This window comes from Acanthaster planci, linkage group LG05 (genome assembly GCF_054643075.1).
Source record: "Acanthaster planci isolate LZ-2023a linkage group LG05, COTS_SCS, whole genome shotgun sequence".
Classification (NCBI taxonomy): Eukaryota; Metazoa; Echinodermata; class Asteroidea; order Valvatida; family Acanthasteridae; genus Acanthaster; species Acanthaster planci.
In genome coordinates this window covers 1,570,760-1,588,581 of record NC_141781.1, presented here as the reverse complement: position 1 = coordinate 1,588,581, position 17,822 = coordinate 1,570,760, and the positions used below count along the sequence as shown (strand labels likewise).

The 17,822-nt window shown below is 39.2% G+C and overlaps 2 protein-coding genes across 20 annotated transcripts in view; one reads left to right on the top strand and one right to left on the bottom strand.

Annotated features, from left to right (window-relative positions):
• LOC110985853 (signal-transducing adaptor protein 1-like) overlaps positions 1 to 13,573 on the top strand; it is a 31,632-nt gene extending 18,059 nt beyond the window's left edge. Inside the window, exons 10-18 of one of the 17 annotated variants that reach the window (XM_022247255.2) lie at positions 1,322 to 1,393; positions 2,033 to 2,109; positions 2,885 to 2,939; positions 3,462 to 3,572; positions 5,739 to 5,816; positions 6,135 to 6,227; positions 7,617 to 7,748; positions 8,531 to 8,758; positions 10,131 to 13,573. In XM_022247255.2, the coding sequence (XP_022102947.2) occupies positions 1,322 to 1,393; positions 2,033 to 2,109; positions 2,885 to 2,939; positions 3,462 to 3,572; positions 5,739 to 5,816; positions 6,135 to 6,227; positions 7,617 to 7,748; positions 8,531 to 8,758; positions 10,131 to 10,204 (920 nt within the window). In that variant the 3' untranslated portion in view covers positions 10,205 to 13,573. Of the gene's footprint in view, positions 1 to 1,321; positions 1,394 to 2,032; positions 2,110 to 2,881; positions 2,940 to 3,461; positions 3,573 to 5,738; positions 5,817 to 6,134; positions 6,228 to 6,655; positions 6,731 to 7,616; positions 7,750 to 8,530; positions 8,759 to 10,130 lie in introns of those variants that run through there. The other 16 variants (XM_022247254.2, XM_022247258.2, XM_022247263.2 and 13 more) reach the window with 16 other exon arrangements.
• Positions 12,923 to 17,822, bottom strand: part of uba6 (ubiquitin like modifier activating enzyme 6) — a 46,631-nt gene continuing 41,731 nt past the window's right edge. For all 3 annotated transcript variants that reach the window (XM_022247234.2, XM_022247231.2, XM_022247233.2), the window contains exons 25-27: positions 17,518 to 17,733; positions 16,656 to 16,750; positions 12,923 to 15,818 (exon numbers count right to left, since the gene is read on the bottom strand). In XM_022247234.2, the coding sequence (XP_022102926.2) occupies positions 15,689 to 15,818; positions 16,656 to 16,750; positions 17,518 to 17,733 (441 nt within the window). In that variant the 3' untranslated portion in view covers positions 12,923 to 15,688. The remainder of the gene's footprint in view (positions 15,819 to 16,655; positions 16,751 to 17,517; positions 17,734 to 17,822) is intronic.

Here is a 17,822-nt window from a genome sequence, read left to right as displayed (position 1 = left end):
ACTACATGAAAATTTTTGCTCTTGCAAGGGTTAGGATTCTGAGAATGAGTCCAGAAATAAATTCCTAGTTTGGACCAGTTACAGCCAAGAGTCTTTAACCAATAAAATTTTGGATTGCTGCATTTATGATAAGCAACCTTGGACCAATCAGAGTACTTAGCTTTGGAACCCGCTGCTCTTTTTGAAGGGACAAATGCATCATGGGGTTGTCGTTATGTCTCAACAGTGTATTCAAGCCAGTTCATCTTGTTCTGTGAGGATCCGCTTTGTTCAATTTGCTTGATACGACCTGTCTGAGTGAATATTCATTGTTTGGGATTGTCAGTTCCCTGGAATAGCCCTGTGCAGTTTGATCTAATATTATGGTAATGAATTACTGAGGACCTTGACTGGCACTTGATTTTGATTTTCACTGTGGACTTTTGATTTCATCCCATGATAGGATGCTTAACCACTCCGTGCCGGGGGCATTTATGAATGTTGATGATGCTGGGACAGGATAATTTTTCTTTTTTTTCTGTTTTCAAAATTCTTTAAAAATTCCTATCTTCATTTACTGGACACTTACATCCCCACGGAGGACTGTCTGGTTTCTACTCTAATCTGACGGACAACATCTATTGACACCGGAGTATTTCAGCAAAAAGAGCCCAGATTGTGCAGTGTTACGTGTTACGGGGCCAGATTAGCACCCAGCAGTACTGTGTGGCTCATTGTGGTGGTGGTGGTGGTGGAGAGCTTTTGTCCCCGGCGGTAATCCGCTCATGCTAAATCCCCAAAACCGTGGTATACTGTTTCAAAACAAGGCTGGATTATCTCCACTATTGAGAGTGAAAAAATGTTGGTAATGCCCAGCAGCCTGGTCTTTTGTTCTGAGTACAGTCTTTTGTTACAAGGCCCAGTTCCCTTTGTCCGATTTCAGAGACCCTGGCCATGTGTATAAAGAATAAGTGTCTGGTGCCGTCAACCCGGCAGCAAGTGGTTAAAACTGCCTTTTTTGGGTCTGAATTGAAATTTAATTGCTCCATTCATTTCATCTTTCACAAAGACTCAGCTTGATGCTTTCCCCTCCGCTCATAGAATGTTACAGGTTGGAATCCAATTATAGGCCATGTGTTTAACTGGATTTCGGCTTTCTGTTTCTACCTAAAAATTAAACCTCACAAGAATTGACAGGTTCATATCCAGCACCACAGTGACTTTCAATCTGTGATAGGGGTTTGCAATATTGTCTGTATGTCTCTGGCTAGAAGACAAATTCCACTCCAGTGGTTGCTTTTCCTGATAGCTACCTTCTATCACATTTTGTCTCCTGTTGAAGGTTTCTCGATGAAAGATCCTGAAAATGGGGAAGCTAGTCAACATCAAGATACATACTTACAGCCACAAAGAGGTATTGCTTCATTTAACCTCCTTTCAGCAATGGCTGATGAGATTCCCTTGAAGTAAAACCACTTTCAAATTGAACATTATTCAGTGAAAACCAAAACTACAGTAGGGATCTATGTCCAAAATGAACAGTAGCTACAGCTAGAGTCTTTGTTTCACATCTCTCTGGTCTTCAGAGAACTGTTGACGATAATGCAAAATTTAGACACCAGTAGGAGCCAGCCATCAAAAAGCATTCACCACAACCTCCTCAGGTGAACTGTATCTGTTTTTATTTGCCTATGTTTATCGCACCATTTGTCACTCATTGGACTGCTTCCTTGATTTGCCTTGAGGCAATCCCCCCCCTTCACACCCTCACATTTCTCCCCTCCTTATTTTTACTTCCGTACCTTGCACCTTAATTCTCTAAACCCATACGATTCAAACCAGCTCCAGTGTACTTTTTTTTCCTGAGTACACGCCAACATATCTGGAGTTCAGGTCGAACCAAGAACCAAACCTTAGTGCGTGTCACACAATCCAGAATACCCCAAGCGTGGTGCTAAAATAGTTGAAATAAACCCCTGAAGACTTTTGCGTCTCCTTTTTCTGCTAAATTACCTCATGAATGATACAGTTTATACTGTTCTTGTTTGAGTAGTCCCATCTACCAAGAAACGCCCAGACCGGCAGTCTCTACCATCCACCTTCAATGCGACACTACCAGATCTGCCAGTGGTAAGTATTCTCCACACTGAGGTTTTGTTCCCTTTGTCTCTTACCCCTTGCCACAAGGTAAGGTTTGCAGAGGGGCATTATGGGATTGATGGCATCAGATGACATCTTTTCTGTACAAGGTTAGAACAGATGTCGACCGTTGGCATTGTGCATGAAGTTCACCAATGCTAGTTGTTGAGTAGTGTCATGATCAACTCCGATTGGCCAACTCATAGTCGTTCACACTTCCTCATAAGATTGTGGACAGGAAGTGGATTGGTAGTCTTGGTTAACACCGAAGGATGCAGTCAGATTTTCAAGTCAGAAAAATAACCCTCCACTTACGTTGTCATTCATGCTGGAAATACGTACATGTACTTCCTATCCTCTGAGAAGAACTTGGGTTACACTCTCATTCCCAAGTTTTATTTTCAGTGGTGTTTGTAAGACCAGCACTTTTTGACTTGTCTTCATTTTCTGATCACAAGAGGGCTCTCCTTGCCAAAATATCCAGACTGTGTGAAGCCAGAATGTTTTTCATGCATAAAACATTTTGGTAATTCTGTTTTCCCCATTGACTATTGTGCTGCCCCCTGAATGATGTCACATTTTATCGCCATAGGATGGCCCTGGTTCTCGTCCTTTAAAATCTCCTTTACCAAAACAAACTGAATGGTTTCATTTGATTTTTTTATGATGAAAAACTAGACATCAAATTTGGTCATTCAACCCAACATAGTAATTCCCAAATATTTGACATTTCTGTTGATTTTATTTTGATGTTTTTATTCAGCAGGGTACTCAGGCTGCATCAGCAAGTAACAGACACACGCTAGTAACTACCCCAGAAAGTAAGTACATCGGGGATTCTTTATCAATCAAATACTCACTCTTTAAAATTGGTACGCTTTTGAACCAAGGAGGAGTGTGCTAATAACATCTTTTCTTGACCTGCATAGAATTGAGTAAGAGTATGAGTGCACAGTACTCAAGTTATTGAGTTTGAGCTTTGAATTTTTGAGTACCTGCTTGTTTTAGCTGTTCATTTTGTGAATTAGTAACTCATGTTTTTAACCATGAAAGAGTGCTTGAACAGAATGAATTTGGATATGGAACATTGTGGCAATACCGCACTAATCAACAGGTTGATATGCTGTTACCGCCTTGCATGAATGATAAAGAGTGCATAGTTAACCCAGCAACAATGTACCTTGATACTGACACAGAGCAGTGTGCTCTAGATCATGCACAATAGGAGCAAGCAGTTTTCATCGGAATTAGCACAAACCCACAGTGTCGTTGCACAGACATGGTATGGCAGGAATGGCCTAGCCTTTCTCTTAGTCAGATCGTTGTTGTACTTTTCCGTACAGCTGCTATTGCGTCCAATCCCTCTGCATATGTGGTAGCCAGTCCCGAACGGCCGATGTACATTAACGTCGGCAAAAACAAACTCCCCACAGTAAGCGAAGGCGATGACCAGAGTGAGTAAAGAAAACCATGTGCATGATGGGATACCATACCACCATCTTTGATCACATGCAAGCATTGTTGAAAATATGATTTTTTTTTTTTAAATTGTTGCATGGCATATTTCGTGTTAGCCAGGGCTGACAAACTTCCATTAGACTAACGAGACCTGAAAAATGTCTTCAACACAAACTGTTTATGACAAAGGATCAGCCACGTGTATGCCTGCCAACCTCCAGGAAAAATTTGCCCATTAGCTCAAACCTTCCAGCCACCCATTTTTTTATGCACCAACAACATAATTTTTTCTGAAAAAAAGAGGATAAACTTGTTCATTTCAGTGGTTGCATTGTTATGTTTTTCAACAATGTCAGTTTGAGATCTTCCTAGCATTGTCATGAGGTCTACAGCACGTTCCTCTTCCCCAAACCCACTTCATGTCCAGTGATCTCACTTTTGTTTGAATGACACCAGTTCATTTATTCACAATTTTATAATGTTTGTTTCACTTTTATAATTTGCAGAAAACCGCTGCTGTTTCACATTTTGTACTTATATCCTTGTATGAGTGATGGAAGATCACTATTATAACATTTAACATTTCACAATCCTGTACTTCTGATAACAACATTGAATTTGTTTGTTTTCATCTCATAGCACTTTTAAACCAAGACATTTTGCTCTGCTTTTCCTGTTCCATATTGTTTTCATTTCTTGTTTTTGTTTTACTAAAATGACACTGTTTAACTAAGTTGACACCATTTTGCAGGAAGTTTTGGTTCATAATTCACTTAATGTGTGCATTCAAACGAGGAAGTCAACCCTAAATATTACATTCCATAGTTTTGTGTGACCATGAATCATGCACTGTAATTTGTGATTGGTTGTTTGTTTATTTGTGTGTGTGTTCTCCACTTATTTGGATGACCTCCTTGTAACCCCACACAGTAAGGAATATTTGCAAGATTTTTTGCCTTTGTAGTGTTGGTAAATTCGTAGTGTTGGTAAATTCGTAGTGTTGGTAAATTCGTAGTGTTGGTGAATTCGTAGTTGGAACACCAAGACAGGAATGGAGATGAAGCCAATTTCATGGACGTTGGCTCAGTGGCGTAACATCACTTGCATCTTATTTTATTGTGTACATTGTGCAAGAAATCGAGTGATTTCATGAAATTTACACACTGCATAAGCCTGCAACTTATGCAACAAATTATGGCATATTTTATTCAGTCAGTTTAGGTGGCATAAGTTGCGCCAAACGAAGTGAAAATGAACAATTTGACTAGCTCATCGTGTTCAGTTAAGCCTCGTCATTGCTAAACTTAACAAGGCTTATATGAGAAACGTACAACTTTGTTTAGAAGGTAATTACAAACGTGTCTGGCTGTGAGAGAACTGCAAGAGTTTCTGTCTGGTTCCAGTGAAGAAAAGATGAAACTTTTTCAAAATGGCAGGTGGTGGTGATTCAACAACTGTTTGATGACTGTTGTGATATTGGAAAATAACAGCCATTGTAAAAGCCGTTATCGTCCTTGTCCAAGAAATTCAATGTCATCTAATCGTGGCACAGCTAGGCAACTTTTTGTGAATGCGACCGTAAGTATATTGCGCAGCTACAGCAGAATTTTGTGGTACAAGGCTTACACCAAACCATGTTTTGTGAATTGTCTGCTGGTCTTAACTGACAGTTTCAATCATTTTATCCCCCTATTTTACAATGTATTTCCTGTTAATAACAAAATACCATTGGGATTCTTTACTCCTGTTATTCAGGGAAGGGAGCACCTTATTTGCACCCTTTGGCGTAATCCTTGTGATTGCAGGTGTCTTCAGCACTCCTTGGCACTTTTCTGCCTGATAGTTGACTGTTCACTCTGCCTGCATGATAGTGGTTCATTTATTTTCCAGGTTGTTTTGTAACTTTTAACGTTTTTATTTCAGGAGCTGAAGAATTCCACAGAGAAGGAGACTTTACTTTCCTTGTTCCATGAATATGCACGTTGTACCATTTTGTGTATAGTTGATTAGTTTAGTATTTACATTATTTCATATTCATAAGCAAATATGTGTTACCAAGTATTACATTAGAGGCTGTAAAAAATATTGCATGCATGCACACTATTAAAAACAGATCATATGTTATATCATATATTAACCCGGCCCTGTCCCATGATCATCAGATATGCTCAGACGGCAGCAGCGTTTTTCTACTTCTGCTGTGCCCTCGCTAAGTGCTGTTCAGCAATCGTCTGAGCCACGTGAGTTGAATCGCTTCCCTGGTATATATGGAGTCCACTTGTTGCTGGTCGTGTTGTCCGAGTAGAAGTAGTGGTATCTAACAAACGTAGTGCTCTGTAGATGTGTCTGTATTGGGTATACGTAAAGTGTGCTGTGCTTCTTCCTGTATTTTTGATTTTGCAGCGTACAAAGTACCAGCTAGTAAAATGCTGATGGTTCCAGGCTGCAACTGATAGCCTGCCTTTGTAGTTGGTAACCCGCCTTGCTGGTCTCTTTGCATTAGGTCAATGAAATTTGAGTGCCTTTTTAAGTACATGTAACAATACTTCTTTGATTAGGTCCACCTAGTTTGCCCCCACCTCGTCAGCGGTGTGTATCAACGTCAGAAGCCACCAATCAGCCACGACCAGATCCAAACACCGCAAATTTAAGTGAGTTCAGAAACCCACCTCCCAACAGAAAGAGTTAAGCACAAAAAGTGTTGTTTGGGGAAATGTTTTTGGTTTACTGGTGGTGGTTAAAAAAGATTTTTGGACTGTACATGGGGAGTGTTAACAGTGGAAAGACTAAATTTGAACTCATTGTATTGGGAAATAAATGCTTCACATGGCTTTGGTGCATGGCACTGGGTTGCTTAACATCAATTCAAACCGCTGAAGTGACTCAAATAGATCTAGATATTGTGACTTTCCTTAAAACTGTTTCTTCTTGACTGAAAGCCCTTCCACTTCCAGCCTTCCAGGTCTCTCTGAAAATACTTTCTTTCAGTACAGAGGCAATGTTTTCTGTACATTGTTTGGAAGGTTGTTGCACAAAGATGCAGGTCTTTCTAACGTGAGGTTATTTTTTGGTGTTACAGAGCAGATGGACAAGGTTAGGACATTCCGAAAGAAACCTCGATCTCAGAGCTTCAAGTAGAACTACTTGAGATTTGGTAAACTAAATGATGTTCAAGATGCATGCCAGCAGAATTCATTTGTCAAAATATGCCCAGACTCTCAGCGAGTCAAAAAATAAGGGCTACACTTTGCTTTTCTTGTCCTTTTATCTCGTAATCCCTTTTTTGTTGCAGAGTGGAGCTGCAGAAAAGCACTCGGTCTCTTTTGTTTCATATATTGACATTTACAGCGAAACATTCCTTTTCATTTCTTGGTTGACTGTAGCGCAGTTTGATTTTCTCGTCATTGCTTATTTTGATGAAAATTAGATTGTTACAATTTCTTTCGGTTTAAGGTAATTTGTCACGTTGCAGGTGCATTATGTGTTTGTAGTGTTTGTTTTGTTGTCTGCATCTCGTAATATCATGTCATCATTTGTGAAATCATTTTCATCATTAGCTGACAGCATTAACATTTTGTCAAATTAATTTGTCCTTTTACATGTATCTCAAAACCATATCACTTTGTACTCAGCAATTCAAACCATGTCAAATCAGATAATTTTTAATGTCTTATGATTTAGATTTATGATTTATTTTTTTGAGTACTTTTACCCGTTGGTCACATTTTTACCTTTTAACTTGATGTCATTTTTTGAAGTAGCATTGAAGAAATGAATGATTTTGAAAATTTTTCACATTGAAGAAAAGGTACTGTAACAGAACATAGGCTAGCCCAAAGATTTCTTTCTACAGTCATAACACTTCCCATACTGTGCTAAAACAAGTTCCTTTTGTTGCAAAACAGATATTGAAAAAAGAGGATTCTAACCATTACTTCTCCCGTGTCTTATTACTCTATGTTTTCTTTGGTTGATTTCTTTCTGTTTATTTTCTTGTTTCTACTTTGTGCTTGTGTTGTGTGTCTATGTTCTACTAACAGCTGATGTTTATAACACTCCGAGTGGTCACGCATTTGTTTTGCCCCGGCAACAAACGAGCCCAGTGTTACCCGTGGCAACAGCTGAAGCCAAGAGAAAACAAGACACACGGCCGAGAACAAAGACTTCACCAGGTCTTGACTCAAATCCTTTTTTTTTTAACAAGACTTTGATGGTCCTGTCTTAACACATAAAGGAATCAAAACCAACTAGTGGATTGTCACTATTGTGTAGTGGTTTGGTGGACCCTGGTGTGATTCCAACCTGAACCCTCAAATCCTTTTTTAACAAGACTTGATAGTCCTGTCTAAACACATACAGGAATCAAAACCAACTAGTGGGTTGTCAGTATTGTGTAGTGGTTTGGTGGACCCTGGTGTGATTCCAACCTGAACCAGAGTAGGTTACTATCTCAGCCTCTAGTTTCATAGGTTTCCCCAACGCCTTTTTGGTTTCCGGTTTTCTTCCATTCTGTCCAATCATCATTTTTCTTTGGCATTACCCCTTCTTTCAGTTCTGGTACATTTGGGAGAGTGGTGGTATAACAAGGATTATGATAGTCATAAATAACGAACAAGGGAAAAAATTTAATGTTACAGCTGGCTAAAATCATCCATTTACAACATCATGAAGTTATACTCATCGGTAGCAATTCAAATTTGTATTTTTGGTACTCTTGAGAAAGCTTTTCAGTATGTCCTTAATCTAAAGAACATCGGAAATTACAGACATACAATGAAAGTCATATGAAGTCTTATATGGGCAGTAGTTCATCAAATTCCAATTGCCAGTGATGTAACTGGTATTTGGTTTTGGAGAAAAAATTCCCTGCTTGTACCTAGTCTACGAACCCAAAATAGAATCTAGAATAGCTGATATCTGATGTAGTTGGTTGTTTGTGTCTTTCCTCCAACAGCCATGATGGACACCAGTGATTATTTAGCCCCATCCCAACAACACACCCCCCAAAAACCGGCACCAGGCAACCAACCATTGCCAAGTGCCCACAAGGTCCTACCCAATCGGCCCTTAGTATTCAAGCCACCCATCAAGACCAAGCCCGAGTGCCAACAGTCCCCTCCTACCAGTTACATCCATCAGCATGGCAGGCCCCGAGGCCAATCTTCCCCCTCGTCGTTTGAAGGTCTAACATTTGACGCAGTTTGCACATCCAGATGCTATCCATTTTGCAATATGAGTGCACATGAATTTGAGGCGTTTGACACCATGGCGACGACCCAGTCATCACGTTCATCCACCATAGAGATACATCAGACAAAACCTTGTTAGTCATTTGTAGAAGCTTTGAGCATCATTCCATGATTGAAGACCTCCTCTCCCCCGACACACACACACACAGATTTTCTCACATGCAGCATTTTGAAGCTACATCTACTTGACTAAAGTTGTTCAGTTCAAGAAGTTGGAGCAAGTCAGACTTTTTACATCCAAACAGGTCACAAGTTGCTTTGGCTCTTTCACATTGAAAGCATCGTAATGCCTCAAGCTACTCAGAAAGTATTTTGAACGTACCGACATACATGAATCTGTCACTCTTCAAATCAACCTACAGTTAACCCCGTTTGATATCCTATTTTTCAAAGAATATTTAATGAACTATAAAAGATTTTTAATACCAAACATTTGAACCAACCTTTCATCTCAAAAACACAGATTTTGATTAGCCGTGTCCATGCAGCTGCTTTGTGTGCATTTGTCATTCAGTTATGTCTGGCTTACATCTCAATCTTCAGCAAATGTTTTAATGACATTCATGTGCTGTTTTGGTTTTTTTTTTCGTTTTTTGTTCCTTCCCATTTTTGCTTTTCAGTGTCTTTCCTATGAAAGCTGCCTGTTGTCTCCTCTGCTGCTATTTCTCAGCTAACCACCTAAACTTTCTGTGTCTCCTGTCTGCCTATTACTGACAATATTTTTCTTTTAATACCAAATACCTCCATGTTTCAGCAATCCTCATCATTGCTTATTTGAATTTATTCAATCATTTTCATTTTTTTGCTGGTTACTGGCTCGCCAACACTTAGTTATTATTATTATCATATTATTATTATTTTTATTCTTATCAGTGTTGTAAATATAGCACAATGAAGGGAGTAAAAACTTCACTTCAGCATGAAAGAAAATTATTGAGGAGAAAGATCATTTTTTTCTATGGGCTTGAATTGGGGAAGTGTCTTTGTGCCATTACCCGGGGTTTTATCTTCATTTTCAAATCCAGCTTTATCAGTTTTTATACCTGACATGTATCCACAACCCTGTATGGGTTGTACAGAAAATTGCAGCCCCCTAAACATCTTGTCAATGACTGTGTGCTGTAATAGCTGTGATCGTTTGGCTTGGATGAACCCCCCAGAAATGAACACAAATATGTAAATGAGTTTCATATTCATTTTTTTTTACTCATTGGGACTGAAGTTTTGTAATGAGAGAAATAATATTTGCTCTTACCATCATACAAGTTTTCCAACTGGATGCTTTTTGCCAATCATCTGTCACAGGATTGAGTTGTCCAGTGGCCGAAGAGGAGCTGAATAAGGTGTTCAAAAAGTTTGGCATTGACAAGTCCAAATAGAGGGATGCTCCGTGCCATTCTGGGAGCAGGCTTTCTGGACAACTCGGAGAACTGTTGGTGGCTGCTTCATATCCAAGAAGAATTTTGGCATCAGTGTTTCCTGACCTCGATGAAGTTTATCCTACAAGATCTTCCTTTGGTATATTTTAGGAACTTGGGACTTTTGAAATCTCCATCTTTCCCTTATGTCCAAGTAACTAACAGAAAGAAGTGGTTTGTCTGTGAAGTTTTATGTTGCACTTGGAGTTATGTTGGGTGTGACATCAACGAAGGGCAGTTCTGAACTTCCACCCAAAGCCTTGTGTGTATGAGACTAGTAAATTGTAAATATTGTTTATTGTGTATTAGGTAAAGGACGCATTGAAAACAGGATCTAGAATTTGCTTTTTGATTTGTTTTACTCACTGGGCTGGCTTGTACTCAGAATCAAAGAGACACATTAGTGTATGTTCTTTTGTTGATGAAAGAATGTGTGAGACTTGCTCTTTGAATTTGAAAATACCAATTTTGGTAAGTTCATTATAATCAGTTGCAAAAAGAATAAAATGAGCTTTTTGTACATCTGCCTGGGGGGTAGTTAGATAAATTACATTCAGGTATTGCTCGCAGTTGAACCCTACCTCTTTATAAGGAAATGTCTTTCCAAACATTTAATCATTCCACAATAGTAATGTTCACCTCGGACCTATGTTGCTTTTGGTTTCCTGTTGAACATATTTAAATTTTCTGGGCATTGGAGAACATTCAGAATGTTTGATGGTGAGGGAAAAAGGTTGGTATAATATATGTGGTTTGTCTGTGAAGTTTAATGTTGCACCTGCAGTTATCAAAGATTGAAAGGTTCATCGAGATAATGATATTGCGTAGGGAAATGACAAATTCAATGCCGTTCATGTACATGATACGCTTTGCAGTGGGACACAAAGTTACTCATATTTTGGCTCAGTTCTGTTTTTTCTTGTCTTTTTTCAATGTGCAGCACATATTGTGAGAAAGGTGCCTGGGTATCAAGGGATCGCAATTAGTTTTTATTATCAACAGCCAATTGCCATGTCTCTATAAGGCCCTTAATTTCATGTTGCAAGATTGTATCATCTTGTGGTTGGTGTAATGGTTCAACTTTGGTGGTGTTTAATAATTCCATGTCAATGCCATTCAGGCCTGTATACTAAAGTACTCTCGTCTCCTGTGTAATCAAAAATAAGGAACAGTTGTGTATCTTTGGAATGTCGGTAAGTCTAGTGACAAAACTCCAGAATTCTGTGCTCACATCTGAATGCAGGTGGCAACGCTTGGCTTTTTTTTTTTTTTTACATGCTCATTAAGCAGTTATTATTGCCCAAATCAGCAAGGTACAGCCGTTTCCTTGAAACAAGATCACGTATTAATAAAACAATGTAGATATTTATTTAGTGAGGTTAGCTTGAAGATCCTTTGGATAAAGTTGCAGTTTATCCAAAGGATTGTACAGTTTCTTTAACTTGATATTTTGAATCCATGACTGTTTGGTATTTTGTACTGTACTTTGTAATGTCACATGCCAGTTGCTTCCTCTGAATTATTTTTTACTCGGACAACTTTGTGAGGCAATTGTTGGGTTCCTTTTTCAGTACAAATCTATCTTGCTTATATTTTTCAGCAGATGTGAATAATATTTAATGGATTATCCGTGCATTTTGTTGTAGCATTTTTGTACAGTTGGCTGAGATAAGTTGGCGCTAAGCAGGCAGCATTTGTCAACATATGTAACAGATTTTCATAATTATTTTATATTTTTTGTAGAACTATGGAAATACTTGAATGTGTAAATAATTTTGAAAAAAGGAATAACCTAAAATTATCTTGAAGCTGGCAAGGATGGACTATTGGTAATTTTTATATTATGCAGCTATTAGAAGAAAACTTTTATTTCTTGACAATTTATTCAAATGACTACAAATATGACTGAGCCCACTGATTATGAAGAACATGATAAAACCTACACGTTTGATATAGTTTTAGACAAATACCAGCATAAAGCAGCACATTGAAATTGTAACCACCATCGCTGGAATTGGCTCATTGAGGGACCATACCCAGACGTGATGACATGTAAGCATAGACATGAGTCACTTAGCAGAAATGGGTTACTGGCCAAAATTATGACGCGCTTCTCATGTTCAGTAACTAGTTCCTAGCTAGTTTTTCTGCTTAGCATCTAAGTTGATCAGTGCTCTGTGACTATAGCAGAATGAAATTTTGTCCTGTACCTGTTTCCTTCCTTTGTGGAACTTTCTAATTTTCTCTGAACCAGTAACTTTCTGTACATGGAATCCATGAACGCTCGCAACACCATTGTGGCACACTATTTTTTTCCCAAGAGGTTTTTGAAGATAGACATGAACAACGATTTTTACTATTTCACAGATGAAAAACCAACATTAGTCTTTGTTAACGGACAGTAAACTTTTGGGTGCTTTTTATTCAAGCATTATGTGCATCCAATAGTTGACAATACTGATGACGCCACACCTTATAAGCGCCGGTCCACTCAGCACCATGGGCAACCATACACATATAAACAAAGTGTTGACTCCTTATCACAGAGGTCTATTGCTACTGTAAGGCTTGGAATCAGTGCCCCCCACAAATTCCCAGTGCCCTCAGGTCGCCCCCCTCCCCCTAGTAAAATCCTAGCTACGCCACTGCTTTGAATAGATCACAGACTGTTTGACATCAGTTGCTTTGACAAAATGGAAGTTGAATTGTCCGACATTTACTCACAGACCTGAGTTTTGGAGGGTAAAAAAGTGAACAATACTTAGCCTTTTTGGACCTCTGATTTTGACATTTCAGCACTTTTGTAATATCTGAATTGTAGGCACTACTTCAAAATAAAATACTCAGGACAAGACCATGTACTATGTCTCTTTACAATATGAGAGAAGTAAACAAAACACACAAATCTGTGATTTGACGTGATCACTTTCTGATTCCTTATTTCATAGATGTGCAGTTGACACAAACAAATTGGCAGCAGTACAATGGATATCAAAGGTGCATCAGACGAGAGTTTGTGGTTTGTTTTCTTCATAATTAGGTACTTTATGACTTGCCAAAGAGAGACTTGCTAACCTAGGCTGTATAAAAATATGCAAAACAATTTGGTTCCATTGTGAATGTTTTAATTTCACCACCAATAACCACTCTTTTGATACATTGTTATAAATATTTTTTTAACAGCTTGATATTAATCATGCATATAAGATTACACAAGTACTCATATCTTTCCGTGTAATAACTATCTGATGTGTTGCATAAGTTTTGGGTGACTGTATTGATATCATTGTAATGATGGGTACAACATTAATAAACAAAAGCTGTATATCATGCTAAACTTTCAAAACTCTTATTTCTGCGTATAAACAAAGAAAATAACTCCACTATAGAATGGAAATGTAATTTCATGACAATATCTTTAGCAAGCATCCATATTTATATAAAAAATAGGGGACTTTGATCAGTGGTGACCAAAAATAACAATTGAAATGCTGTAAGACAATTTTTACTACAGATATAACCCACAACAGCAAGTTCACATCAACAGCTGAAATTCATTTCTTTTAATTTACACTGAGCATCGACCTGCTGCGAATCATTCCATTGAAATTGAATTACATTTCATTTGGGGTTTCCACTTGCTAATGAGATTGGTTGTTACGTCTACCTGAAATTATCAGGTCGTGGCATTTTAAAAAGCCTTATTGTAGAAATAATTTTTTTTTTGCATGTTCAAATTTTGACCATATAATCTTCATCAGGAACACAAAATTAACATACTTTGCCATTTCTTAACACAAATCATCCACCACATGCAAGGGACGGGGTCATTTTTTGTTTATCCAAGTACAAGCCTGACACAGAATTACTTGATGCGACCTTTTACAAGCCTATCTGATGGAGGGGGGGCTGATTTTGTACTCACTTTTGGAAGGGAAATTAAATAGTCCTCCCAAATCACCTTTCATATTTGTAAAGCAAAAAATCCAGGGGGGGGAGGCAAAGCCACCTTCCCACTGTCCCCTTCACTCACCTTGGCATCCTGATAGCAATGGACACTATGCGTGGAAATAGTAGCCCCTATTTCTTCATAGCTTTGATCAGTTAGTACAAAAGTGCACTTGAATTAAAGCATCCCCTTTGTGTCACTCATACATGGGCATTTCCAGAAGTTAGGGGTCCACATTTTTTTCACGTGCGTGACATCTGACATGATTTTGTAAGTTCTGCACACATTTTCTAGAATTTTCTGGAATGTCTACTTTTCAAGAGTGATGAATTAATGCAAATTACCTGCCTAAACAAATAGAAATAGATTGAAATCAATTCCGGTGATATTTCCATGTCAAATAACAAAGGTCAGATGTAACAGGTACACAGAAATGTCACACGTTTGGACCCCTAATTTCTGGAATTACCCGCATGCAAGTTGTGAAAACCTTCCCCATGTAAAGAAAACCTTGCTGTACACGTTGTTCTAAGTTTGTGAAGGAAGGTTGGCATCTGATCATATTTGAACAAGGCCAGTTTATCCAACAAGGTAGACACTGTGCCCTGGACCTATGCAAAAATTTGACAGCCTAAAAATCCCCCAATGTGCCATGAAACTTCCAAGCCCACAAGGACAACCATGCACACACAAGAAAGACTTTAACAAGTTTCTGTGCTTTTTTTTTTGAGTTTTTGATTGTGGAAAGCTTCAAACTAGCTGGTACATAGCTTACAGAAAGAGTGATACTATTGTATTTTGCTATACAGGTTGGCATTAACATGAAATGCAAAGTTTCAGTGCTTAACAGCACTATGAAATGGGTGATGCTCCCTTGGGTTGAAGTAGGGCTCTGTGGAGCACTGGTGCCTAGGGCCTACGGAGTACTTAGTCTGGCCTAGCCTTCAGGAACAGTTGTTTGTAGGACAGTGCAATTTTGGTCACATGATCATTTGATCAGATCATTAACCCCTTGACGCGGGAACTTTTTTCCGAAAGCCGACTCCAAGAATTCCAGCCTCGTTTGGCCACGGAGGCCACCTGCCAAACCGCAAATTCTTGGTTTGTGGCCCTGCGTGCTCTGCACGCTTTGATTTACACAGTGAAAAGGCTCATTGTTCGGTGGCATTAAGCTCTACTCACGCTTCCACATTCCCGTTACCTCTTTTCAAAGTGGGCACTATTGTGAAGCTGGTGATTATGATGCAAATTCGGTCTTTTCATTTCTGGGCTACACACAAAGGCCAATCACCATATATACAAAAGCCAGGGTCTGCCTTCATTCACCATGTTCACTCGAGCATGGGCCGAGAATAATAGCTGAAAAGCAGGCTGAGGAATCTCAATTTTCACGGCGGCTCTTACCGCTTCCCGTAGCAAAGGAGTTAACATGAAAAGCAAGTGGGGGAGAGGGACGGTACGTTAGGTTCTCTGTGAAGAATTCCACTGCGGGCTCATCACTGTTCAAAGTGGTACCTGACGGGAGGAGCTGGTAGATCCTCATCAGCATCCTCCGACGGAGGCTCAAAGCCGATGGTGAGATCCATGTACTTGACGCCATCGCTGGGTTTAAGGAGCTCCAGCATGCTGCAATTGAAACAGTCAAAAAGTAAAAGCCAGAAGATTGAATGGGCTATTAGTGATGGGCTTACATCAAGCACATGGGATTGTGGTGCATGAGTTCTTGGGAAGGATGGTTTATCACCATATACGTTTCTCCCGTCCAAGAATAAAATGAACAAGAGTGGGCAGATATGCTAATTGTAGTTCACTGGCTACATTTGGTTTCAGGACTAATTCATAAGCCTAATGAGCATGGGTGAAAATGAGGCATTGCCTTTCGCATCAATTACCATCAATTAAAAACTCCCTAGGAACATTAGTCAATTTAACTTGACACCAACTTTAGACAAGGGACTGATTGATTGATTTATTTTATGATGAACGGATTGTTTTTGAAAGAGCTTTTGTGTTTATTGATGTTGATACAGGCCCTGTGATACAGAATATCTTGAAAAGGTTCACATGTAACTTTCAAAAAGTTGTCCTTATGTATGCCAAAGTTCTTTAATTTATCTGCCAGAGAGATGATGCATTGAAATTCAAGATCTTGAGAATCCGTGCTAGTGAACTCTAAGACGAATCTGTTCACTGCTAGTCTGAAGAATAAGACCAGAGATATGATGGATCTACACTGGAAAACATGGGTTGTGACCATGACAATAATAAAACGCTGGAATGTCAGAACGTTTGATAGGTAGCAAGGAATGTGAGTTCTCTCCCAAATGACTGCGATGATGAAAATCTCACAAAAACAAAACAGCAGAACCTGATTGAACAAACTTTACAAATCTAGAACTTCTGGGTTAACTTTCCAAAATAGCTGTAAAAAATCCTAAGAAATGACACGCCCGTAAACCTCACCGTTTGCCAAGTCTCTTCATGTGTCCGGGTATCATGGGCACAAAGATCATCTTGACTCCATGCACGACCAGAGACACACTCATATCATACTTCTCCTGCAGAAATCACCCAAATCACTCAAAAACTTGATCAAAAGAATCTAAATGTATATGATGGACTTACCGCAACAGGTTACTGTGAATGAGTGAACCCTACTAACAGGGTCTCAGCTGGTATTACGAACAGTGCTATGTCACTAACTCACCTAAGTCCTGACATTCTTTTGTCAAAGAATTCCGAACCGATGTGTGGGGACAAAAACTTGGTCCCCATTACAAGTAAGTCCCCGGAATAACTATTGTCCGACACACGTAGGCCCCAAATCTGTGATGGCAGTACATGAGGACACACCGACTGTTTGAATGGCCAATGTGGAACTGTTTGAACACAAACCTGTCAAATTTCACAGAGGAACCGACCCTTGGCTTTAGATCAAAGGTTCTCACTATCTCAGTCTTTGGACCTTTTAACCACTGATGGCATATTGCAAAATTGGGCCACCATGGTATTTATTACGGACCATTCTAATCACATGAGGTGGGGTTTTGTTTATAATTCCCCCCCTCAGGTTCCTGAAAAATTGGGGTACTTTGGTCATCAACAGTGAGAAATTCAGGTACACTATCAAAACGTGATGAAGAAATAATAAAGAATTTATTCAAATGATTAAATATAATGGTGACATGAATTTTCAAAATTATAATAATCTGTGGAGGTTTCCAGTTCTACAATGGAAACTGAGAAGAAACAGTCCATAAGCATACACAAACTGTCCACAGTTAGTCCTCCTCAGTGTAAAATTTCAATCTGAAATTACATCTACCTTGAAGTGCTGGGTGAAATCCTGGAGTGTGTAACCTTTGTGTCCGTGTACATGCCACATGTCCCACTGCGTGAACTTTAACCCCGGTTTGATGGTGGTGACATTAGCTGGGCCAGGCTCGGAGAACATGATAAGTGACAGGCCTAGGTTGAGGAAGCAGTTACGATAATCGGACAGGGTGGCACCTTGAATATACTTGATCAATTCCAAAGTGGCCTGCAGAAAGAAATCAATCAGAGATGTTGATAAAAGGGTCGTCTTGCCAACAAATGTACATAATTCAGAAGATGGCCTACTGGCTATGC